At 38.6% G+C, this 27,190-nt stretch overlaps 1 protein-coding gene across 4 annotated transcripts in view; it reads right to left on the bottom strand.

The window, feature by feature from the left end:
- Positions 1–5,082: 5,082 nt before the first annotated feature.
- LOC124776819 (leukocyte elastase inhibitor-like) overlaps positions 5,083–27,190 on the bottom strand; it is a 221,034-nt gene continuing 198,926 nt past the window's right edge. For 2 of the 4 annotated variants that reach the window (XM_047251974.1, XM_047251969.1), the window contains exon 8: positions 5,083–5,458. In XM_047251974.1, coding sequence (XP_047107930.1) covers positions 5,322–5,458 — 137 coding nt within the window. In that variant the 3' untranslated portion in view covers positions 5,083–5,321. The remainder of the gene's footprint in view (positions 5,459–27,190) is intronic. The other 2 variants (XR_007015656.1, XM_047251973.1) reach the window with 1 other exon arrangement.

The raw sequence follows: 27,190 nt of genomic DNA, 5'->3' as shown, positions 1-27,190 counted from the left end.
AATCTCTAAAGCTAATTTCTTCTCTTTATAATATATTCCGTCCTCTCAGTTAAAAATATGGCCTGCCTATATTTCAATTACAATTACTTGCTATTACTCTGACACTATATTGTGGCAACTGGCTGCAAGCATAAACAAATGAGGACTTTTCACGTGCCACCTTGTAAAAGGTAAACTTCCTTTGCCAGAATTGTTTCCGCTGAGAAAAAAGTCTTACATTCTGTGAAATGCTTTGTCTTCTTATATAGAAATAAGAGAGTCTGTTTGTTTTCCTAATTTGTTTACAGTTGAGGCTGACTGCCACGATATAGTGTTCAAGTAGTAGTTGAAGTTCTCAGCTGTGGCTAAACTGCTGCCACTCCGCCTGCCAGTTGCCAGCTACCAATTGACAGTGCACTGTTGCAACAATGCCTGCTAGCTGCCGGCTATGGACTGACAGCTGCCATTCAGTAGATACGCAAAGACATAAAAATAACTAGACTTTCCCAGCTGTTTACATGGGCACAAAAATCGATCTTGGAACTGGAAAATGGCTTTATAAAAGCAGATTTCCAGAATCGATTTTGAAGTGTTTACCTGACCAACCAAAAGTAGAACTGGGACATCGGCTTACGAAATCCGGTTTTGGAAATGCATGTAAACTGAGTTAATGTATTCCCACAGATTGCACAACAGATGTTACAATAGTCCTTTAAAGGCAATTCCATGGCTTCTTTTCTTTCGTGATGTGTTTTTATCCTGACTCATGGATCTGCCTCTTTGCTTCACAGCTGTGCGGAATGGCCACGCAGTCTAGGTTGCCATGTCATCTTGGATTTAGCGGCTGCTCCTGCCATAGGTTCGAGTCCTCCCTCATGGGTGTGTGTGTGTGTGTGTGTGTGTGTGTGTGTGTGTGTGTGTGTGTGTGTGTGTGTGTGTGTTGTCCTTAGCGGAAGTTAAACTTAGGGTAATAATGTGTTAGACTGGGGACTGATGACCTCACCAGTTAAGTCCCATAGACTTTACATACATTTGAACATTTTTCTTCGGATTTCACGAAAAACCACACACACACACACACACACACACACACACACACACACACACACACACACACACACATGGCTATTATGAAATATGCATGCTCCTTACACAACAGTAGCCAAACAGTGGAAGCGAACAGACCACAAGCAGCAGCTTGTCAACAGTGAACAGTTTGGACGTGATGTTGGTTGCTCTTGGAGGAAGGCAGCTCCAACTTGTGAAATGTCAATCAACAAGTAATTTTGATCAGGCTGTGTCGTAGAGCACCATAAATATTGATATTTGTTCAATGCGTAAGTGTGCTATCTTTGAGGAGAGGGCTTTGGGCAGGATGTTGGACGCTAACGGCAGTTAGCCTCCGGACTTGTATCTGTGTAGAAGCTAAGTGTGAATAAATCTGTATCTGAGAGAATTCTAGTTGTTTACCTACAACTATTCCATATTCCCTCAAGGCTACAGTGTGTTGGACAAAGGGAGTAAATCCACTAGTAAGTGTCTGGATACAGTGGGAATTCAAATTGGATTGTTAATTTCAAGTGTTGTTTTCATTCATCTCTAAATGAAAGACTATTGATACTTCGTGGAGGAGGGGTGGCGGGGGGGGGGGGGGGGGGGGGGGGCAGGGGGCTCATTGGGAACAAGGCACTTGTGTTAAGAAGCTTTCAGTTCCCATGGGTTTCACTCTGAAATTTAAAGTTACTGTGATCTTGACTGACTAGGGGTCCGCCATGGATTTTCGACTGAAAAGGGGTCCGCCAGCTGAGAAGGTTGGGAAGCCCTGGCCTAAGAATATCATATGCACCTAAGTGTATTGAACATTTAGTACTCGGTGACAAGGTTTACATCCTTTTAAATCTAAATATGCATAAAATATCATTTTTTTTAGCGATTCCACATTTTACAGGCAATTTCACTTGGAATCTGTGGCAGGTATATTAGCATATCTGTTCTTATTTTGTTATATTTATTTTGTATTCTGGTTTTCTGACATGTTCCACATCCAAGAGGGTCTCCTCACTATGGATCAATTAGAACAAAAAGTGAATTTAATTTAATCCTATGCAGTTAAGTCACTACTCCAGGAAAAATAGATCCAACATGACATATTTGTGGTCAGATCTAAATATTAGTGGGATATACAATCTTTATCAACAAAGTACCAAGACAGCAATAAAGACCTCTTAGTTTGGGATGTATTGTAAAATATTTTATCCATTTTTTTAATATTGGCTTTGCAATACCATGTAGTGATAGCTGTCATATCTGTGAACACCTTAGCATACAAAAAATTGTCTGAGGAAAATAGTCAGAAAAAAAAAGGACAAGAAGTGAAACTGTACTCTCGTGTTAAACTGGCTGGTGCTACCTAAGAAAATCTGAATCAGGCACAGAATATTCAAAAACTAATAAGTCATTGCTTTTGACATGCAACAATATCTGCCTATGTGCCACTTGTCTATTTGAATTGCATTCTTCAAATGCCAGCTGTGGACATCTAACTTCTGTGAACATAATGTATCTAATAATGATGTTATGATGTAAGAGGAAGTAGCAGGTTATGGGGCAGATTACATTATTTCATATCTTCAGCAGTGTATTATAGCAGTCATTCCTGACAGTTACATCACGTTATTGTGTATTCAGATTTTTGTTTTTGTCAAAATAAAAAACTTCTCTCTTATTAGCTTTTGGTTGTACTTTATACAGTCAGGGAGATTCGATGTTGTGAAATGTGAGTATCTAGTACCAGATCATGTGTATTTACCCTGTGATCATGATTTTGGGCTAAATGCAAAAAAGAAAAGGCAGTTACCTTTCATTTATGTTCCAGATCAGTGGACAGAACTCATTAATAAGGCAAGAGTAAAATAACCTTCCAATGTTGTAAAAATGACAGGTGACATGCTTCTTACTGTAAAACATCTTTCTAATAAGGTACAGAGATTAACAGTAACTGAATCTGAGCAGAAGGTTTATTAGGCAAGCTTACAGGTTTGAAAATTGTGAAAAATCGCCAATTTAAGTTTTTCTTTATGGTACGCTTGAGAATTTTGATACTGTAAATATTAGAACAAAAACAAATACTAGATAGGTTTACTATTAGTAATTTGACATTTCCTCTCAATTATGATGGTCCAAGATTTATAAAACACTTATAAAACCTGCAGTGCTGAAGGATTTACAGGAATTACTAAAATAACACTGATTGTTCATAATTACAAATGTGTTGTGTGCATTTTTTAGAATAAATTCATTTAAACTACATTAAACTTTTTATACAATGATAAGACTAGAAAAACACATTTCGCTAGAGTTATGGTAATTTGCGATTGTCGGTGTTTGATATTGTTCTTTTTTATTAATCAGTTATTATTTCTCATGTTACGATACATGATAAAAGATATGACTGATCAGAAAGATTAATTGGTTCTCTCTGCAAGAATCATTGTTAAAAATAATAGTAAAGTAAATTGATATAGTTTTTACACTGTCACTTACAGATCCCTCTTTTTCTCAATTTTTAAAAACTGTGGTTTAGCCCGTTCTTCCGTGTGTGTCTTCAACTGAAGCCAGAATATTGGGGGTGAAGGAGGGATGAGGTTGATTGGTTGGCTGATTTGGGGGAAGGGACCAAACAGCGAGGTCATTGGTCCCATTGTTAAGGAAGAATGGAGAAGGAAGTCAGCCATGCCCTTTCAAAAGAACCATCCTGGCATTTGCCTGAAGCAATTTAGGGACATCACGGAAAAGCTAAATCAATATCGCCGGATGCGGGATTGAACTGTCATCCACCTGAATCTGAGTCCAGTGTGTTAACCACTGTGCCACCTCGCTCAGTGCCAGAATATTCTTCACACTAAAAGCCACATATGTTTCTCATTATATAGATGTGTGTCAATTCCTAATTCTTATTTAGTTGCTACACATTACTTGCAGTCTGCCTTGCATTGCATACTTCACGAGAAGTAACTGCAGATCCAAAAGACCCTTACCAAGGAATTTTTCCTTTTTCAGTTTTCTTAAAAATACTGCAACATTAATACTGGTGCATTCTTCAAGTTTAGAACCTTGTTTGGTATTGCACTCTGGCTGAAATTTTCTAATATATTTTCATTTAGTGTATCTCACATCCTTCTTGCGGTTAACTGATGATTTTGAATGTCTAATTTGCTCGTCAGAAACGCTCTGTTACTCTTCCTGCCTCCAACAACAGTGTTTGTGGTGCAGATGAGCTACTTCCTTTTTAATGTGTTCTTTTTTGTAAGAGAATATTTTCAGAAGTCTCCACTCAAAAGCAGGACAAATTTTAATGTAGAGCTACATAAAGGTGGTGCTTTTCCTACAGGATTAGACTATCAAGTGGAAATGAAGTACTTGTGCTCAATAAATAATCGCTATGTACAGTAAGAAGAGGCAGAATAATAATAAAATATATCTCCTGCAGCAAAGGCAAAAGATGTTTTACCAGTTATTGTTAGGAAAATGAAGATATAAATACCATAAAACAAAGGAAGGAGAGGCATACAGCGGTCAGTCGCAATCCAATTGGCATTTATTATTCTTGCAAATCTAGATTTCAGCTATAAATAGCAATCTTCTATCCAGAATAAATTCAAGTTTCAGCAGCCATTGCTACAGTTGTTAAACTTAGTTCACATTCAGCATTCGGTATACAGCATGTAATGGACACCTGATCGGCTGGGAAGCCACAGGCATGTGGCTAGCAGAGAGGAATGCAGCATCACCTGCCAGCAAATCATGTGTCTGTTAAGCATTGCATTCCAAATACCAAAGGTGAACTGGTTTAACAATTGTAGCAATGGCTGTGCAAACTTGAATTCATTCTGGATAGCATCCCACATGCTGAAGATGGCTATTTATAGCTGAAATCTAGATTTGCAAGAATAATAAAAGCTAATGGGATTGCAACTGACTGCTATGTGCTTCACCTTCCTTATAGTCTACGGTTGCTTCGCACAATATTTCCTGATGGAATCAAAGTTGTTTAGTAAAATAATTCCTCCAGGACCAATGATCAGTGACATGTTAAAATCAAAGTTGTTATCAAAACATTTATTATGTTTTACACATTTTTCTCTGTTAATTTAAATTCATATTTCTTCCCAGCAGCAACAATACACAGAATGTTAAGATATATTATCATACATTTTCAGCATATTTAATAAATACATTGATATGTTGTATTAATTGTAATATTTTTGTTTTAGTAAATTAGTTGTGACAAAATTAACAGAATTCACACCACAAAATAGCTGCTATGTTTGATATTAATTACTTCATGGAATGATGAAGTGTCCAACAAAAATATTTGTTTGTGTTTGGCATTCCTTAATGAAGAATGTGAAAGGATGGTCTGCCTTGAAAGAAACTGGCTCACATGGAATTTGGGCCTTCCTGTAACGGATAACTGCACCTGAAATAAAAATCAACTTTGAGTGATATAAAATTGTTGAACATATGTCAGTTTTGCTTTGTGTGTATGTTACATTCAGGTTAAGCACTTCAAAGGAATATAATTAACAGTCAACACATTATTAGAACTGCAGCAGAATGTTTAGAAACTAGAAGTATCATTTCCATTCAGTCCAGTTTCTCCATTCTCCTTTACAACATAGTTCCTCCTTCTTCATGAAGTTAGCATTATCACCACCACCACCACCACCACCACCAAAACCCTTTCTCTCCATTCGTATCTCTCACTCTATCAGCGTGACTTTAATTCTTGATACTTCATTTTTCTTATTTTGTGTGTTACGGCATGTATTCCTTCTGTGGTTTTTTCTGCATTTACTTATCTCATGGTGGTCTTATGTCTGGATGATCAGTTACTAACAGCTACCAATATTGTTCTGGTACTTTGATCTTGGCTGTGAATTCAAAGTTTTACATTTTTGTTCATTCACTTCCTTCATTCCTTCACACATCATGAAGAAGAGCTTTCAGCATATGAAATCAGTCATGTTACACATTAATAAGGAGTAAAATTCTGTCAGATACACTAATAAAAAGTTATAAGCTGTGCCAATGTGCATACACAGATAATTTTTGCATTACTTCTAGATCACTATATTTGAAGAAAAGCAACATCTTTGAAAAGCAAATGATCTTCCTATTACACTGTTCAGTTGCTGTTTTTATCTACATCACACAAAGCTCTCATATAATTTTATATGATACATGACATAGTTTTTCAACTGCTGGTGTGCCATCAAAGTCTGTATTGATGTGATACAACAGTCAACCAACAAATAAGCAGCGTGCTGAACAATGTACATATACTGTAGATATAGAAAAGCCAATGCTCAAGAATTATTGCTGCATTAATGAAAGTAGGATAACATACAAAAGCCAGACCATGATAGAGTGTTAACAACAGAAGGATGCCCAACTTCTGTGAAATTTACATATCTACATCTGCATCAACATGACTATTCTGCAATTCACAATTAAGTGCCTGGCACCACTGTCAAGCTATTTCTCTACCTTTCCATTCTTGAAGAGTGTGCAGGAAGAATGAATAGTTAAATCTATCTATGTGAGCTCTGATTTCTCTTATTTCATTACAGTGATCATTGCTCCCTAGTAGCAATGTTTACACATTTGGAGGAGGAAATTGTTGATTGAAATTTCATTAACAGATCCTGCCACAATGAAAAACACCTGCTCCCCTCTTTCATGATAATATTGCATTACCTGTCCATCTTTGAACTTTTTCAATGTCCTTCATCAGTCTTATCTGATGTGGATTCCACACTATGCAACAATACTCCAGAAGACAATGGGTAAGCATAATGTAGGCAGTCTCATCATTAGACTTGCTGCATCTTCTTAAGTATTCTGCTAATAAATCACAGTCTTTGGTTCACTTTCCCCGCAACATTATCAATGTGATCAGTAGAATTTAAGTTATTCATAACTGTAATCCCTAAGTATTTAGTTTAATTCACAGCCTTTAGTTGTATGTGATTTATTGTGTAATCAAACTTTAGCAGATTCCTTTTAGTACTCATGTGGATGACTTCACACTTTTCATTATTCACAGTCAATTGGCACATTTTGCACAACACAAATATATTGTCTATATCATTTTGGAATTGGTTTTGATCATCTGGTGGTAAGTTCAAACAATCTAAGAGGGCTTCTCAGAGTGTCTCCTAAGTCATTTATATATATTAGGAACAGGGCCTGTAACACATCCTTTGAGAAAACCAGTTATCATGTCTGTTTTACTCATTGATTATTATGAACTGTGACCATGTCTCACTGGAAGTCATGAATCCAGTTGCACAATTGAGGCAATTCTCCATAGGCACACATCTGATTAGAAGTCTCTTTTGATGAATGGTGTCAAAAGCCGTCTGGAAATCTAGAAATATGGAATCAATTTGAGAGCCACTGTCTACAACACTTTTCACTTTGTGTGAATAAAGAGATAGTTTTGCTTCACAAGAAAGATATTTTCTGAATCCTTGTTGGCTATTGTGCCATGTTGGCACTTATTAATAGTTGAATGAAGGAACAGTGACCTATCTTCAGGCTAGGAAGCACTGGAGATTCTCTACCAGTGGTGATCAGCTGTGAGTGAAGTGGTTGTTGACTGCTGTGGGGCAGGGTGGAAATGTGGCAGGCAAGGCATGACTGGTGAAGCAAGGGAATTGGCCAGGAACAAGTGGTGTGCTCAGTGCTGTGCTTCAGGGAGTGTTTTTGCAGAAGTATCAATTCTTGATTGGAAAACATGATAACTGCATTTGTGTTGATGTAAATGTGATTAATAAAATGTTCAAAGTAAGGTATGATGTACTGTGCCTCTGCTGAGAGTTTACTGAAGTAGTCACTTGGAACTATTCATCGCTGTTGTCATCGTCTATCTCTTTTTAAATACAAAGTACTATTTATGGTTTGGAGACAAGATGCTGGATTTAATAGTGGTCAGTCCTTTGCAATGTGTCAATGGCATTTTAAAGGAACACTAAAGGTTTAGATTAGATTAGATTAGATTTACTTTCATTCCAATTGATCCATAGTGAGGAGGTCCTCCAGGATGTGAAACAACAAAGGCATTCTTGTAAGGCACCAGTGTTTCTCTAATAGTTTGTGTAGCAGTCTGATACTGCTGACCTTGTTACAGGGGCTTTTGTATTATTTGTTAAGCTGATGAAATGCTGTTGTTTCCAGTGTGTAACCTAGGGCTGTTGCAGGTTAATGGAACCACTGTTAAGTCTTATGTGTATGTGGGCGTAGTCTGTGCCAATGAACTAAATGTAATGTTGCTTCTGTAAAAGGAAAACATGCCATGTACATTTTATATCCTTCTGTTGCTGCTGAATTACTGAACAGGATGATGGAAGTGGTTGACACATGCTGCAAGAGGAGGGAAACATTATTTTCTATTCATTACAGATTTCTGTATTTCTGTAAATGATGCTGAAAAAGGCATTCAGCTACTGAGTTCTATCCTAGATCGAAAGTCTATGGGGTACGTACCATGATTATGGTTTGTTCAATAAAGAGGATAAATTAGGATGATTGTATTATGGTTTTCTAAAAGTGATAATTTTGGATTTTGTATTTGTTGTTTTTAATGACACCCTGTTATGGCTCTGATTATCAGAAACTAAACATTTTGCTCTAGCAGTTGGCTTCATAAGTAATTAGTTTGGGACCAACTGTCTGCTTCCATTACACTATTTGTCAATAAATCAAATTCAAAAATTCTACTGCAAATCGATGTTACGGACATAGGTCTGTAACTCAGCGGATAACTCATATTCCGTTTCATTAATATTGGTGTGACCTGTGCAGCTTCCTAGAATTTATGTATGGATCTCTGATCAAATGAGCTGTTGTTTGTGATTGCTAAGTATGATGATGATGAGGTCTCATACTCTGAGGAGCGTAGGGGACGATGTGGGAGACCCGCACTGACGTACTAAGCACAGTCCTAGTGGAGCTGGTTTGCCATTGCCTTCCTCCATGGGGATGAATGATGATGAAGACAACACAACAACACCCCATTATCTTGAGGCAGGAAAAATCCCTGACCCCGCCGGGAATCGAACTGGGGACCCCGTGTGTGGGAAGCGAGAATGCTACCGCAAGACCATGAGCTGCGGACTGCTAAGTGTAGTGCTCCAGAATGAGATTTTCACTCTGCAGCGGAGTGCACACTGATATGAAACTTCCTGGCAGTTTAAAACTGTGTGCCGGACCGAGACTTGAACTCGGGACCTTTTTCCTTTTGCAGGCAAGTGCTGTACTATCTGAGCTACCCAAGCACGACTCACGCCCCATCCCCACAGCTTCAATTCCACCAGTACCTTATCTCCTACCTTCCAAACTTCACAAAAGCTCTCCTGTGAACCTTGCAGAACTAGCAGTCCTGGAAAAAAGGGGTATTGCGGAGACATAGCATCATAAAAGAGACTATTTCCTTCAAAGTTGTTCTTTCATTATCGATTCCATCACCTTCACTAGTACTGGTATTATAGATATGGGCCTGTAGTTTTGACACTTCATGTGGACTGCCTTTTTTGTAAATTGTGGGCTTTTTTGTAAACAGGCTCTGTGTGTGCTACTTTCAGGATGTCTGGAAATTCCCCTCCACAGAGGCTTTTATTTATTACTGCTGCTAATGGCTGTGCAGTTTCACTGATTATAGTTTTTAACATAGTACAGGACATGCCATGAATATCAGGGCTCCCTGAAGATTTGTAGCTTTTTACAATTTTTATTATTTCTTTTGGATACACTCTCTTCCACATTACCATGCTGCATGTATTCTCAAATTTCACAGCAACTGCAGGATCTGTTCCAAAATCAGGAATTTTATCTACTGTGTTTTCCACTGTTCTTATAAAATAGTCATTAAACTCATCTGGATTGCAAGAATTAGAGCAAGAGGTGGGCTTTTTCCTGTGCTCATTAACCAGGTCCCATTCTGCTTTACAAGGATTGTGAGCTTCTTCAGTAAATCTGGCATTGTTTTCCTTCTTTGCTTTTTCTACTTCCTTTCCGTAGATCATTTTGGTCTGTAAATAACTAGAGTACAGTCTATCCTTAATATCTATATCTTTAGCAGCTTTGACCTTGTCATGTAGTATTTGGACGATACAATTTATTTTGGCTAGTCTAGGAGCATACCACCTCTTTACTTTGTTAGTTTTTTGTCTACATTTTGATTTAGCATTTGAATATCTCTTGAGTTTTAATGTGAAATGTTCATCAAATTTCACTTTAAGGGTCTGTAACATGTGATTGAATGCAGAATTTGGTGGCAATTCATCAATTATTTGGTGCCAATCTATAGAAGACATTATAGTTTTGGAATCATCTAAGCTTTTCTTTGTAATAATTCTATTTCTGAATACATAATTTGAATGCCAGCTGGGAATTTGTTGAGTACTTACTGAGTTTGTCCATAACTTCATGATTACTGCATGGTGATCTGCTAGTATAGGGTCCACCACACTTACTTTGCAGTCCCAACAATTTAGGTTTGTCACAATTGTGTCAAGACAAATAGCTCCTCTTGTTGGTAGAGAGTTTCCTACGAATATCCCATAGCTGCTTACTAAGTTCAAAAATGGCTCTGAGCACTATGGGACTTAACATCGGAGGTCATCAGTCCCCTAGAACTCAGAACTACTTAAACCTAACTAACCTAAGGACATCACACACATCCATGCCCAAGGCAAGATTCGAACCTGCGACCGTGCCTAGAACCACTCGGCCACTCCGGCCGGCTTACTAAGATCATGAAAGCTCTTTCTTCATCATTACCTTCTCCAATATGAATGTCGAAGTCTCCACATAAAGCAATTTTTGTCCCTAAGTGCACTAGGTAACACAGATAGCTTTCCAACTTGTTGAGGAAATTTTCAAAATTTCCATCTGGGGAATGGTAGACAGAAACAACAATTTAGTTGGCATCTGACAGTCCCAAAGCAGCTAATTCTAAGTCTAGATCTACACATAATTTACTTAAGTCAATTTTATTGGCACTGAGTTTACTATTTACATACACAGCCACACCACCATGGATAGTAGTTTCACTAAACCATTTCTAAATATTCATTGTTTCTGTAGTATTTATGTTTGTGGTTGGGCTAGCCAGTGTTCACATATACATAATACATCAGATCTCACTTCGTCAACAAACAGTAATAATGTATCAAGTTTTGTTCTGAGGCACTGCACATTTACACTCGCTATTTCTTCAATGATATCATTTCCTTTTTCACTGGAATGTTCTTGGTCTTGGGAGTTTATCGCACTGGTGCACTGGGTATCCTCCGGAATACAAAACATTTTATCACAGTGTTCTTCGGCCATATACTGTTGTCCATTATTTTATCTTTTAGGTCTAAATCAACACAAATTTTGAAGCTATTATTTATTCCCTTTGTTTCCAGTTTTTCAGCTGTAAAATTGTTGTGATTTGGGAAAGTGTTCTGTAAGAAGTTAGTTACAGTTTCAGCTGTGATGTCACCTCTTAGTTTGCGTAGGTGGAACCAGGCTTTTTTGTCACCATACAGCATTCCTTTTTCGTCGCCAATATCTATAATGGCTTTATTTCTGATTTTAGTGCTGGCATTCACAAACGTGTGTATAGTGGGCCTCAAACACTGTTCACCAGAATTTCCATTTTGTAGCACAGTCTTGTAAGATGTTTTCTTTTCCTGTGTCTTCAGTGGTTTTGGCCAGTTCATTTTCTTGTTTCACTACAGTTAAATTTCTTCTGCCTCCTCGCTTGTTTTTCACTTCTTGTCAGTCTGTATTGATGCCTTCCTAAGAGTTTTCATCCATTAGATTGTTTACAACAAAAGCAAAACAAGGATAATGGAATGTAGTCTAATTAAGTCGGGTGATGCTGAGGGAATTAGATTAGGAAATGAGGCACTTAAAGTAGTAAAGGAGTTTTGCTATTTGGGGAGCAAAATAACTGATGATGGTCGAAGTAGAGAGGATATAAAATGTAGGCTGGCAATGGCAAGGAAAGCGTTTCTGAAGAAGAGAAATTTGTTAACATCCAGTATTGATTTAGGTGTCAGGAAGTCATTTCTGAAAGTATTCGCATGGAGTGTTGCCATGTATGGAAGTGAAACATGGACGATAAATAGTTTGGACAAGAAGAGAATAGAAGCCTTTGAAATGTGGTGCTACAGAAGAATGCTGAAGATTAGATGGGTAGATCACATAACTAATGAGGAAGTATTGAATAGGATTGGGGAGAAGAGAAGTTTGTGGCACAACTTGACCAGAAGAAGGGATCGGTTGGTAGGACATGTTCTGAAGCATCAAGGGATCACCAATTTAGTATTGGAGGGCAGCGTGGAGGGTAAAAATCGTAGGGGGAGACCAAGAGATGAATACACTAAGCAGATTCAGAAGGATGTGGGTTGCAGTAAGTACTGGGAGATGAAAAAGCTTGCACAGGATAGAGTAGCATGGAGAGCTGCATCAAACCAGTCTCAGGACTGAAGACCACAACAACAACAACAACAACAGATTGTTTACATCTGTATTTGGTTTGTTTTTAATGTGGGGTTAAGTTTCACTGACTCACTCATTGTTTAGATTTGTACTAGATGCCACCCTAACAATGTTTGGGTCTCCAACGTTATTTATCATTGGAAAATTACCATGTGATGAATTTGCAGGCTTTTTGCTGCTGTTGTGATTGGTGAAGGTGGTAGGTGCTGCTTCTCCGACACACTCCAGACCAGTATTTGAAGTTTGCCTCAGATTAGCGATGTTTACCTCTTTATTTCCGGCTATAACACATGGCATGTTGTTTTCTACATCCTCTGCACACTGTCTTGCTGTGTTTCTCGATGATTGAGATGCTTCTTCACTTCGTGGTAACAATATTTCTAACTGAGAGTTTGTGGCAATCACAGTGTCTAGTTTTTCTTTTATTTGTTTGTTATCACTGATAAGTTTTTTCACAATTTCCTTAAGAGTATTCACTGATGCAACTAGATCAACACTGCATTGCTTCTTAGAGTACAAGATTCGTTCATGTTTCCCTGCATTAATGTCTTCTGAGATTTCGTCAGATAACCTCACTTCACAGTTGTCACAAATGTATTTTAAGAGACTTTAAAATGCGATCTTCACTGTTGGTGAGCCCCACACACTCCATGTGAAATGGTTTTCCACACCACAGTCCACACAAAACACTGAATTCCTTATTTGCAGTTCCAAGGCAAAATATACTGTCTCTTAACATGTAAAAAGTGTGTTTTCACCTGGGAGAAAGTGTATTTTTAATCGGGATACCCAGGAATTTTTTTCCTTGTCCCCATATACACCCTGAGTTACAAATCAAAGATTTTTGTAGTGAAGATACGTCAAATTACTTTTAAAAAACAAGTTTATGATAATTAACATATTTAAGCAGGCATACCTGAATTTTTGGACATGAACAATTTAACAACAACATATATAACACTTAGAGACATTTTGCAGTTTGCAATATAATTTATACAATGTATTAACTATTTGTTATACAATACATAATCTTTATGGTTTCTTTTCTTTTCAAATTGCCAAACTGTCCTGCATGAATTCTTCCAATGAATAATGTTTTCCACTAGTGTATTAAATAACAATCTTTTTACTGGGTCAAACTCCATAATTAACAAATTTGTTTTATTTAATTTATTGTAAATTTTTAATCCCATATACATGGTGTTTGAGTGTAAAGTTTTAAATTATGAGAGGGAATTGTGTACTGCAATTGTGGTTGAAATGAAAATTGTGTAGTGAGTTTGATTTTTGTATATGAAAACAAAAATTTCATAGATGTACAGAGAAGGAATGGCTAGTGTTTTTAATTTTTTAAATAATGGGCAACATGATGTTCTTTTTTGGACTAAACACATGTTTCTTATGATTGTCTTTTGAAGTGTAAGTAAACCCAATCTGTTCATAGAGATTCCCCACAAAATTATTCCATACTGAATTATAGTTTCAAAGCAGCTGTGGTAAGACTATCTTCTTGGTGTCCGTAAGGGTGGAACTAGATAAGACATTCATCGCATCAGCTAGGCTGTTCAGTTTGTTTTTGCTAAGAAGTCTACATGTGCCTTCCAATTAAATTTTTGTCAAGATTTAGACCTAGAAATTTTATATAACATGCATCAGTCATTTCCTGATCACCATGCATTTTTTTTTTGAGAGATGCTGATGATGTTTTAGCACTGAACTGCACTAACTATGTTTTTGTGACATTGAGTGTTAATCCATTTTGCTGAAACCATAATTCTAGTTTCCCCATTATATTTTTCACTGTATCATGAATTGGTTCTAGATTGACATTTTCGATTAAAACCAAGATTTCATCTGCAAATAAAATGGAGAGAACATCAATGCTTAAAGGTAAATCACTTATGTACAGCAGAAAAAGATAAGGCCCTGAAATTGAGCCCTGCAGGATCCCTGTACAAATCGTTTTCCAGATGGAGAATGATTTTTTTTCCCCATTTTAATTTAGAATAACTCTCTGTTTTCTTTCAGACAAATAAGATTTGAACCCCTATCATGTCCTGTCCATGATCCCATACCTCTCTAACTTGTATAAAAGTAGTAAGTGATTGACCGAGTCAGACACTTTGATCATATCACAAAAAATACACTCCTGGAAATGGAAAAAAGAACACATTGACACCGGTGTGTCAGACCCACCATACTTGCTCCGGACACTGCGAGAGGGCTGTACAAGCAATGATCACACGCACGGCACAGCGGACACACCAGGAACCGCGGTGTTGGCTGTCGAATGGCGCTAGCTGCGCAGCATTTGTGCACCACCGCCGTCAGTGTCAGCCAGTTTGCCGTGGCATACGGAGCTCCATCACAGTCTTTAACACTGGTAGCATGCCGCGACAGCATGGACGTGAACCGTATGTGCAGTTGACGGACTTTGAGCGTGGTGTGGGCATGCGGGAGGCCGGGTGGACGTACCGCCAAATTGCTCAACACGTGGGGCGTGAGGTCTCCACAGTACATCGATGTTGTCGCCAGTGGTCAGCGGAAGGTGCACGTGCCCATCGACCTGGGACCGGACCGCAGCGACGCACGGATGCACGCCAAGACCGTAGGATCCTACGCAGTGCCATAGGGGACCGCACCGCCACTTCCCAGCAAATTAGGGACACTGTTGCTCCTGGGGTATCGGCGAGGACCATTCGCAACCGTCTCCATGAAGCTGGGCTACGGTCCCGCACACCGTTAGGCCGTCTTCCGCTCACGCCCCAACATCGTGCAGCCCGCCTCCAGTGGTGTCGCGACAGGCGTGAATGGAGGGACGAATGGAGACGTGTCGTCTTCAGCGATGAGAGTCGCTTCTGCCTTGGTGCCAATGATGGTCGTATGCGTGTTTGGCGTCGTGCAGGTAAGCGCCACAATCAGGACTGCATACGACCGAGGCACACAGGGCCAACACCTGGCATCATGGTGTGGGGAGCGATCTCCTACACTGGCCGTACACCACTGGTGATCATCGAGGGGACACTGAATAGTGCACGGTACATCCAAACCGTCATCGAACCCATCGTTCTACCATTCCTAGACCGGCAAGGGAACTTGCTGTTCCAACAGGACAATGCACGTCTGCATGTATCCCGTGCCACCCAACGTGCTCTAGAAGGTGTAAGTCAACTACCCTGGCCAGCAAGATCTCCGGATCTGTCCCCCATTGAGCATGTTTGGGACTGGATGAAGCGTCGTCTCACGCGGTCTGCACGTCCAGCACGAACGCTGGTCCAACTGAGGCGCCAGGTGGAAATGGCATGGCAAGCCGTTCCACAGGACTACATCCAGCATCTCTACAATCGTCTCCATGGGAGAATAGCAGCCTGCATTGCTGCGAAAGGTGGATATACACTGTACTAGTGCCGACATTGTGCATGCTCTGTTGCCTGTGTCTATGTGCCTGTGGTTCTGTCAGTGTGACCATGTGATGTATCTGACCCCAGGAATGTGTCAATAAAGTTTCCCCTTCCTGGGACAATGAATTCACGGTGTTCTTATTTCAATTTCCAGGAGTGTACCTGTGACTTTTTTACCTTTGTCTAAAGCAGAGCTTATCTTTTCAGTGAATTCTGTGATAGCATTTATTGTATTTATCCCCTTTCGAAATCCAAATTGATATTTAACTACAATATCATTTTCTATGAGAAAGTTTTCTAGATGTTTTGCAACAATCCTTTCTATCACCTTAGCAAAAGCTGGCGGCAAGGAAATAGGGAGGTAATTCCCCAGTCAGATGGTTAGCCTTTCTTGAACAATAGTCTTATTTCAGCATAGTTTAACACTTATGGAAAATATCCTTCCTCAAATGACATTAATAATTTTAGACAATGGATGAGAAGTGATGTTATAAAAAGCCTTGACTACAGTGGTTGGAATTTCATCCCAACCAGCTGACTTCTTGTTTTTTAAAGACGCTATAGCATCTTCTACACCTTTTGGGATAATTCTTTTGAATGTTTTAAGTCTTGCATTTTGTTTTATATTTACAAAGTTGACATCTACATTGTCCTGGTGTGCTGTGATTCCTACTTCTGATTTTGCCACATTTATGAAAAAATCATTGAAACAGATTGACATTTGAAAAGAATCTATAATTATGTAATTTTTAATACTAATTTGGATAATTTCTTGGCACTTGTTCTTTACTCCTAATTCAGATTTTTTCCTCCCATGAACCATGGACCTTGCCGTTGGTGGGGAGGCTTGCTTGCCTCAGCGATACAGATGGCCGTACTGTAGGTGCAACCACAACGGAGGGGTATCTGTTGAGAGGCCAGACAAACGTGTGGTTCCTGAAGAGAGGCAGCAGCCTTTTCAGTAGTTGCAGGGGCAACAATCTGGATGATTGACTGATCTGGCCTTGTAACATTAACCAAAACGGCCTTGCTGTTCTGGTACTGCGAACGGCTGAAAGCAAGGGGAAACTACAGCCGTAATTTTTCCCGAGGACATGCAGCTTTACTGTATGAGTAAATGATGATGGCGTCCTCTTGGGTAAAATATTCCGGAGGTAAAATAGTCCCCCATTCGGATCTCCGGGCGGGGACTACTCAAGAGGACGTCGTTATCAGGAGAAAGAAAACTGGCGTTCTACGGATCGGAGCGTGGAATGTCAGATCCCTTAATCGGGCAGGTAGATTAGAAAATTTAAAAAGGGAAATGGATAGGTTAAAGTTAGATATAGTGGGAATTAGTGAAGTTTGGTGGCAGGAGGAACAAGACTTCCGGTCAGGTGATTACAGGGTTATGAATACAAAATCAAATAGGGGTAATGCAGGAGTAGGTTTAATAATGAATAAAAAAATAGGAGTGCGGGTAAGCTACTACAAACAGCATAGTGAACACATTATTGTGGCCAAGATAGACACAAAGCCCATGCCTATTACAGTAGTACAAGTTTATATGCCAACTAGCTCTGCATATGATGAAGAAATTGATGAAATGTATGACGAGATAAAAGAAATTATTCAGGTAGTGAAGGGAGACGAAAATTTAATAGTCATGGGTGACTGGAATTCGTCGGTAGGAAAAGGGAGAGAAGGAAACATAGTAGGTGAATATGGATTGGGGGGAAGAAATGAAAGAGGAAGCCGCCTTGTAGAATTTTGCACAGAGCATAACTTAATCATAGCTAACACTTGGTTCAAGAATCATAAAAGAAGGTTGTATACCTGGAAGAATCCTGGAGATAGTAAAAGGTATCAGATAGATTATATAATGGTAAGACAGAGATTTAGGAACCAGGTTTTAAATTGTAAGACATTTCCAGGGGCAGATGTGGATTCTGACCACAATCTATTGGTTATGAACTGCAGATTGAAACTGAAGAAACTGCAAAAAGGTGGGAATTTAAGGAGATGGGACCTGGATAAACTGAAAGAACCAGAGGTTGTAGAGAGGTTGAGGGAGAGCATAAGGGAACAATTGACAGGAATGGGAGAAAGAAATACAGTAGAAGAAGAATGGGTAGCTCTGAGGGATGAAGTAGTGAAGGCAGCAGACGATCAAGTAGGTAAAAAGACGAGGGCTAATAGAAATCCTTGGGTAACAGAAGAAATATTGAATTTAATTGATGAAAGGAGAAAATATAAAAATGCAGTAAATGAAGCAGGCAAAAAGGAATAAAAACGTCTCAAAAATGAGATCGACAGGAAGTGCAAAATGGCTAAGCAGGGCTGGCAAGAGGACAAATGTAAGGATGTAGAGGCTTGTCTCACTAGGGGTAAGATAGATACTGCCTACAGGAAAATTAAAGAGACCTTTGGAGAGAAGAGAACCTCTTGTACGAATAGCACGAGCTCAGATGGCAACCCAGTTCTAAGCAAAGAAGGGAAGGCAGAAAGGTGGAAGGAGTATATAGAGGGTTTATACAAGGGCGATGTACTTGAGGACAATATTATGGAAATGGAAGAGGATGTAGATGAAGACAAAATGGGAGATAAGATACTGCATGAAGAGTTTGACAGAGCACTGAAAGACCTGAGTCGAAACAAGGCCCCGGGAGTAGACAACATTCCATTAGAACTACTGATGGCCTTGGGAGAGCCAGTCATGACAAAACTCTACCATCTGGTGAGCAAGATGTATGAGACAGGCGAAATACCCTCAGACTTCAAGAAGAATATAATAATTCCAATCCCAAAGAAAGCAGGTGTTGACAGATGTGAAAATTACCGAACTATCAGTTTAATAAGTCACAGCTGCAAAATACTAACGCGAATTCTTTACAGACGAATGGAAAAACTGATAGAAGTGGACCTCGGGGAAGATCAGTTTGGATTCCGTAGAAATTTTGGGACACGTGAGTCAATACTAACCTTACGACTTATCTTAGAAGGAAGATTAAGAAAAGGCAAACGTACGTTTCTGGCATTTGTAGACTTAGAGAAAGCTTTTGACAATGTTAACTGGAATACTCTCTTTCAAATTCTGAAGGTGGCAGGGGTAAAATACAGGGAGCGAAAGGCTATTTACAATTTGTACAGAGACCAGAGGGCAGTTATAAGAGTCGAGGGGCATGAAAGGGAAGCAGTGGTTGGGAAAGGAGTGAGACAGGGTTGTAGCCTCTCCCCAATGTTATTCAATCTGTATATTGAGCAAGCAGTAAAGGAAACAAAAGAAAAATTTGGAGTAGGTATTAAAATTCAGGGAGAAGAAGTAAAAACTTTGAGGTTCGCCGATGACATTGTAATTCTGTCAGAGACAGCAAAGGACTTGGAAGAGCAGTTGAACGGAATGAACAGTGTCTTGAAAGGAGGATATAAGATGAACATCAACAAAAGCAAAAGGAGGATAATGGAATGTAGTCAAATTAAATTGGGTGATGCTGAGGGAATTAGATTAGGAAATGAGACACTTAAAGTAGTAAAGGAGTTTTGCTATTTAGGGAGTAAAACAACTGATGATGGTCGAAGTAGAGAGTATATAAAATGTAGACTGGCAATGGCAAGGAAAGTGTTTCTAAAGAAGAGAAATTTGTTAACATCGAGTATAGATTTAAGTGTCAGGAAGTCGTTTCTGAAAGTATTTGTATGGAGTGTAGCCATGTATGGAAGTGAAACATGGACGATAACTAGTTTGGACAAGAAGAGAATATAAGCATTCGAAATGTGGTGCTACAGAAGAATGCTGAAGATAAGGTGGGTAGATCACGTAACTAATGAGGAGGTATTGAATAGGATTGGTGAGAAGAGAAGTTTGTGGCACAACTTGACTAGAAGAAGGGATCGGTTGGTAGGACATGTTTTGAGGCATCAAGGGACCACAAATTTAGCATTGGAGGGCAGCGTAGAGGGTAAAAATCGTAGAGGGAGACCAAGAGAGGAATACACTAAGCAGATTCAGAAGGATGTAGGTTGTAGTAGGTACTGGGAGATGAAGAAGCTTGCACAGGATAGAGTAGCATGGAGAGCTGCATCAAACCAGTCTCAGGACTGAAGACCACAACAACAATTCAGATTTGATGACACCCCAAATTGCCTCTGATTTATTTTCATGTTTACTGATATACATGTTGTCAGCCAATTTTTTTGCTCCCTGTGCAACTTTTTTGAATGTATTCTTATATCTCTTTACATACCCCACAAAGTCAGCACTTTTCTCACATTTTACCTCATTGTGAAGCTGTCTTTTCCTAGTACTAGAAACTTTTTTTTATTGGCCACTCTTTGTCATCAGGCATGAGGGGGAAAAGATTCATTGAAAACATCTAGGAAACAGTTTAGGAATGTTTTAAAAATTTTTACACTTGACGTACTGTTACCCAGAGTCCAGTTTATAGTTCTTAGTTTGTTAGAAAATTTATTTATATTCTCTTTGCTAAAGTTCATTTTAAAATATGTTTTCACATATCTTGGTTTCCCTATTTTTGGAAACTCTATGAGCAGTGCCAAATGATCTGATATGACTAAATCTAAACAGAATTTACTTCCATCCTCAAACCGATAATTTGTCAGAATATTGTCACTACATGTTTCAGAGTGGCTATTTCTTCTAGTGCATTCAGTGAAATTTAAATTAAAAGCATATTTCTGAACTAAGCCACAAAAATTTACAGCATCATTATTATTATTTAATACATTTATATTAAAATCTGCTGCAGTTACAATGTTTTCTTTCTGACTTTCTAAAGTCCTTCTAACAAACATTGAAATTCGGATAAAAAGAATTTTGTTACAGTACTTCCGGGAACTCTGTACAGAGACACAATTTCAGTATTTAAATCAATTAGCACCACAGCACAACTTTCAAAATTACCTTCCTCATTCAAACAATTGGACTCAGTTCTCTCTTAAACATTTTATTGAGTCATTTAGAAGGATGCAGGAGACCGCACAAGATTTGTTACCTCTACAAAAACTATTGGAAAATGTAAATGTTTAATTTTGTTTAGAAACCATACACTGTCTTTAGTCATCCAATGTTCGTTTAAACATACAATTTTTAAATTTGAACATTTGGAAAGTAAAACTTGTTGTCCATCAATTTTAGAATAACTTGGGGTACAAAAATCTGAGGCTGTACCATTTATATTCCAGTGCATTAGAAAATCTTTATCGCTGTTTTGAATGCTTTAATGTAAATCATTTGTTGGAATATATCTATATTTTTATTTTAAGTTGATGCTCTTGTTTTAACATCCTTTCCACACTTTGCCAGTTTCCCTGATTATTGATGATTTTGCAAATGTTCTAAAACATTTTACTCAGTCACTGAGCCTAGCCTGTTTAGACGTACACCATCTACGCCCAGACATTTGTTACTTATAAATTTATTTGGGGTTATAAATACTATGCCAAGCTTATCACACTCGTCCCTAATTCCACCGTTTATCTTATTTGTGTAAGAGTCACTTACCAATCTCCTTTGCAAAATACCACTTATTACCAGTCTTGAGTTAATATACAAAGATTTGCCAGTACGAATCAAGTTTTGAGATTCACTAATAATTTCAGCCTCACTGCTGTACCGAGCAAAGTTTGTCCCAACATACATGAATACGCTCTTGAAATTTGATTTTACTTTGACACCGTTTTGGTTAGTAGCAATGTTTTTTAAATGGCTGTTTAGTTGATCTAGCCTAACGCCTGGATACACTTCAGCTTTTGAATTTGGCACAATATTTTTAAGGAAGGAGTCTCCTATGAAGAGAAATTCTTCATTCCTATTTACAGAAATATTACTTTGAGGCCTAATTTTCTTTCTCTTGTAACACTGCACCACTGGTATTTATTTTCTGAGTTTGTGCTGTTTAACTGTGCAGGCTTACATCATTAAAAACTGATTTAGATGCATTTGTGTAACCTTTTGAAATGTCACTAAGTTTACAAAAATTTTTGTTTTCACATTGCTCTAAAGCCACTATAAATGCATTTGTTATTTCATCTCTTTGTGAATTGAACTAATCTGGATTGTTTATAGCCCTATCACTACACGTGATCTTGAGGTTACTGTATTTACTCGAGTCTAAGCCACACTCGAATCTAAGCTGCACCTGAAAAAATGAGACTCGAAATCAAGGGGAAAAAAATATTCCCGAATCTAAGCCGCACCTGAAATTTGAGACTCGAAATTCAAGGGGAGGGAAAAGTTTTAGGCCGCACCTCCAAATCGAAACAAAGTTGGTCAATTGTAATATGAGACACAATTTAGGTCGAATGAATGACGATACAGCTACAGTAGTTTGGTTCGAGTCGTAAGCTTAGGAGTTAAGCTTTACCAAGTAGCCATTGCTATGTGTCAGGCACTCCATCCGTATTTATACAGGTACCCTTCCTTTTTCACGTGCTTCGTCTGGTTTGAATTGATTGATTATTTTTCTTTGATCCGATAAGTGCCGTTCTCTTTGTTATAGGTGTTCGTCACTCTAAGCTGAAAATTCATTACTGTACAGTGTCATGCATTGTTGCATTGTGATAATGAGTGTTTACGACCTGTCGCCGCTTGCGGCATGGTTTGCTTTTGTACACGCTACCGCCGCGTACAATTTAAAAAAAAAAAAAAAAAAAAAGAGAGAGAGAGAGGAATTGTCTCATAAGTGAAACAATGGCAAGACATTGCTATTTGTTGTTACTTACACTGCTGCTTTCTTCGAAAATGATCAACAAGAACCAAATAATAGAGTGCGTATGATAGAAGATGTTCTGAACCAGAGCTTAGCAAAAATATTTCTCTGTTTAAAAATCTTTGCAGACACATCTTTAATACATTACATTCTGCACAGAAATTAGAGTCATCTTAGATTTAAAAATCTAGTCAATTGCTGTGCTTCATTTCTGACTGTATCACTATTAGGCATAAGAATAATTGAATATAAACATGACATGATATGTATATTCTTCCGTGTTTGCTGTTGTCTCACTCTAGTTTCGTAGTTTATTCGGCAGACAGGGTTTAAATGAGATAGCAGCAAACACGAAAGAATACATGGCAAAATGTTTATATTCATATTATACTTATGGTGAAGAGAATACTGCATGTGATTCACAATTCATAAAAGTTCCTATTAGCAACCATCTCTTCTCACATGTAGGGAAAAATTAAGAACATAGAGTTGGCCATATTGACAAACATACCAAACAGTCTTGCCAGTCGGATTTTCGTAGTACATTGAAATGCTGCGACATTCGAAGATGAACAATATGGAATTTGTATTTACTTCATTGGATAATATATAAAAATGCAGTGGTCGAAACTCAAGGCAGAGAAAAAAGCTCGTCTTCCACCTTTTTAATTTATTTACTGACGCAGAGGTTTTGGCGTCAGTATTTATCTTTGTGCCTGCAAAGCATGCCTGTGTAGCGCTACATATATTCGATGGCAGAAGTTAGTTGTGGCGGCACCTACCATCATTTTTCAGAACTTCCGCTTACTTTGCACTTGATTCTAAGCCGCAGGCGGTTTTTTGGATTACAAAAACCGGAAAAAAAGTGCGGCTTAGATTCGAGTAAATACGGTATGTTTTTCACTTTTAGGATTCACACAGTTGCATATTTTGATATTCTTCATATCAGTATTTTCTTTCTACAGTAATAATAGTTCTGATTTTAAAGCAGTGCAAGTACCACAAATCAGTTACATTTTCTTAATGTGATATTTCTTGTAAGAGCATGTTTTCAGAGGTCTTTGATCATAAGTAGAACCAATTTTAATACCTAGTCACGCAAAGATAGAGCTCTTTACCGAACAATTAAATTACCCATGGAAATAAAGCATTTATGCTCAAGAAATGACTGTGCTGTGCAGTAAGGAGAGACAAACTAATGATAAAATATCATGCAGCAAAAGTAAAAGCTACTCTACTAGTTATCATAAAGAAAATCATGATGTAAATAACAAAATAAAGCATCTGGAACAAAGAATCAGTGACATGCGAAAAGCAAAGTTGGAATCAAAACATTTATTGTTCTGCATACATTTTTGTATTAATTTTAATTTACATTTCTTGTCAGAAGCAGTGTTAAATAGAATGTTACAATATATATTCATACATTTTGAGTACTTTTTCAAATGACACTGATATTGAAATTAGTCATAACATTTCTGTTTCTTTTAAGTTCGCTGCAACAAAATTAACAGATTTGCACCATAAAATAGCTATTGTGTGTAATATCATTTACTTCATGAATTACTGAAGTGTCCAACAAAAATATTGGTTTGCACTTGGCCTTCTTTTATAAACAATATGAAAGAATGGTCTGCCTTAAAAGACACTGGCTCCTGTGGAATTGGGATCCTTTTATAAACCAGTATAGGTATAGCTGAAATATAAGTCAATTTTGATGGAAATAAAAGCAGCAAATTTATTCCAGTTAACATCTACATCGCTTTGTGTGTATGTTAGTGAGATTCAGATTAAGCATTGTAAAGAAATACAATTAATAGTTACCACTACATTAGAACTTCAGCAGAATATTTAGCAGCCAGAAGTACCATTTACATCTGCCTTAATTTCTCTATTCTCCTTTACAGCATACATACTACTCCTGTTCCATGTAACTGGCATTACTACCACTATCACCACCACCACCACCACCACCACCACCACCACACCACCACCACCGAAACCATTTCCCACCATCTGTCGCTCTCACTCTACCAAGATGTATTTTTTATTGTTACTTCCTTTTTCTTATTTTATTTGTTGTTATGTCTACTTTGTCTTTTCTGCATTTACTTATCTTACAGTGGCATTATGTCTGGGTAATCAGCTACTAACAACTACCAATATTATTCTGATATTTTGATCTTGGCTGTCAATCCAAAGTTTCAGATTTCTTCCTGCAAATCTCATGCTTAATGAAACACCTCTTTCATTCCTTCACACGTCATGAAGAAGAGCTGTCAGGGCTACGGAATCAGTTATGTTATTCATTATCAAGCAGGCAATGTCTGTGAAGTACAGTAATAATAAATTATGAGTTCTGCTTTTATGTAATTCTACATCACACATGACATATTTCTTCAGCTGCTGATGTGCCATTGAAGTCTTTATTGATGTGATGTAACAACCAGTGAAACAATAAGCAGAGTGCTGAACAGTGCATATTGTAGATATATTGAAGTCAATACTGAACCATTATTGCCACATCGACAGTAGAATGATACCACACAAAAGTCATTAACAACAGAAGTGTGGTCAGCTTCTGTGGCTTCTAACAGCAATCATATGTTGATAACAATGGACATAACATTTTTTTCATTCATCAAATGCTAAGTCAAACAATACTGTCAGAAGAATAACATAATAAAACTGTACTGATGACTTAAAAAATAGTGATTCTGTCAGCAAACCGTGGAAAATCCAGGATGGAATGTCACACTGTTATGGAAAGTATGGTTGCTACTCACCATATAGAAGAGATGCTGAGTTGAAGACAGGCACAACAAAAAGACTGTCAGAAAATGAGCTTTTGGCCAATAAGGCCTTTGTCAGAGATAAAACATACACACACACACTCACGCAAACACAACTCTTACACACATGACCACTATCTCTGGCTGCTGAGGCCACAGCAGGTCCCAGCAGCCAGAGACTGCAGTTATGTGTGTGCATTGCATTTGTGTGAGTGTGTGTGTGTCTGTTCTATTCCTGATGAGGGCCTTGTTGGCCAAATGCTAATCTTCTGAAAGTATTTAAAAAAATGGTTCAAAGGGCTCTGAGCACTATGGGACTCAACTTCTAGATTAGATTAGACTAGATTAATACTAGTTCCATGGATCACGAACACGATATTTCTTAACGATGTGGAACGAGTCACTAAGTCCCCTAGAACTTAGAACTAGTTAAACCTAACTAACCTAAGGACATCACACACATCCATGCCCGAGGCAGGATTTGAACCTGCGACCGTAGCGGTCTTGCGGTTCCAGACTGCAGCGCCTAGAACCGCACGGCCACTTCGGCCGGCAAAAGTCTTTTAGTTGTGCCTATCTGCGACTCAGCATTTCCATTATATGGTGAGTAGCAACTATCCTTTTCATAATATTGTGACTTAAACAGATATTTCAACATACTCTCAAGCTGTAATATATAAAGTAATAATAAATAATGTAATACATACTATATATCTTAAACTGAAATTTCAACATGTCTTCAACTTTACAAGTAACATAGTCATTATTGTAGCATTAAACCCTCCAAGAAGTTGGCCAATGGAGGTTGTTTGGGGCAGGCTACTCAGAGTATTCTTGTGAAGATGTGCAAACAATGGATTGAGAGCTTTAATCATCTTTTCATTGATTCACTGATTCCAGTTCCATTGATCTCATTAAACAGGAGGACCTTCAGGGATATTAATCAAGTTATGCATTAACAAAAGACAAGCACGTTACAGAAATTTAGTATGTAGGGGAAGTCCTACTAAAATGACAGTCGATCACCAGTAACTTCACCGGCGAAGTGCAGAGTAAACGGTCTTTGGAGACTCGAGTTTCTTTCGAGTCTCACCTGCGACTTCACTAGTGATACATGTGTTGTGAAATTGTGTATTGTTTTTCTTGTGTTTCTGTAAATATACGAACCTTAATAAAAGTGTCTTATCGTAATAAGTTGGAGTTTTCGGTGCGTGGTCGATCACCATAGCCAAGAAAACCCACACTGGTGATCCTGAGTTGCGAAAATGCATTGCAGTCGCTCGCTGTGTATCACCGGTTTTGTGCCAATAGACAATGTCACAGCCTTCAGTCTTTCCGGCAGTGCACGATGCCGTGACCGCAGAATGGACATTCGACTGTGGAAAGCAACGCTTCACCCCGTGTGCCACTAATACACTGGGAAAGTTCGTATCTCCCGTGTTTGCCTCCCCTGGCCGGACAACTCTAACCTCTGCCGGCATACCACACCGGGCGCTGTACACATCGTCGCGGACACCTGCTACGGCATTCTACGCTCGACAGAATGCTCCTCCTGCACAGGACCCCGGAAACCCCGAGTTTCTACTGCACAACGTGGACCACACGACAGTCCAGTTTCTGGGTCCACATGCCAGGCAGCCGTTTAACGTGTCCCCCTTCGCGCCGGTCGATGGGGCACTCGCGCCAACCGCGCCGGACCATTTATATGCCTATCCGTCCTGCCGCCACGTGCACACCTCGGGCGACACACCTC

Source organism: Schistocerca piceifrons, chromosome 2 (assembly GCF_021461385.2).
Source record: "Schistocerca piceifrons isolate TAMUIC-IGC-003096 chromosome 2, iqSchPice1.1, whole genome shotgun sequence".
NCBI lineage: Eukaryota > Metazoa > Arthropoda > Insecta > Orthoptera > Acrididae > Schistocerca > Schistocerca piceifrons.
This window is presented reverse-complemented; position numbering and strand designations above follow the sequence as displayed.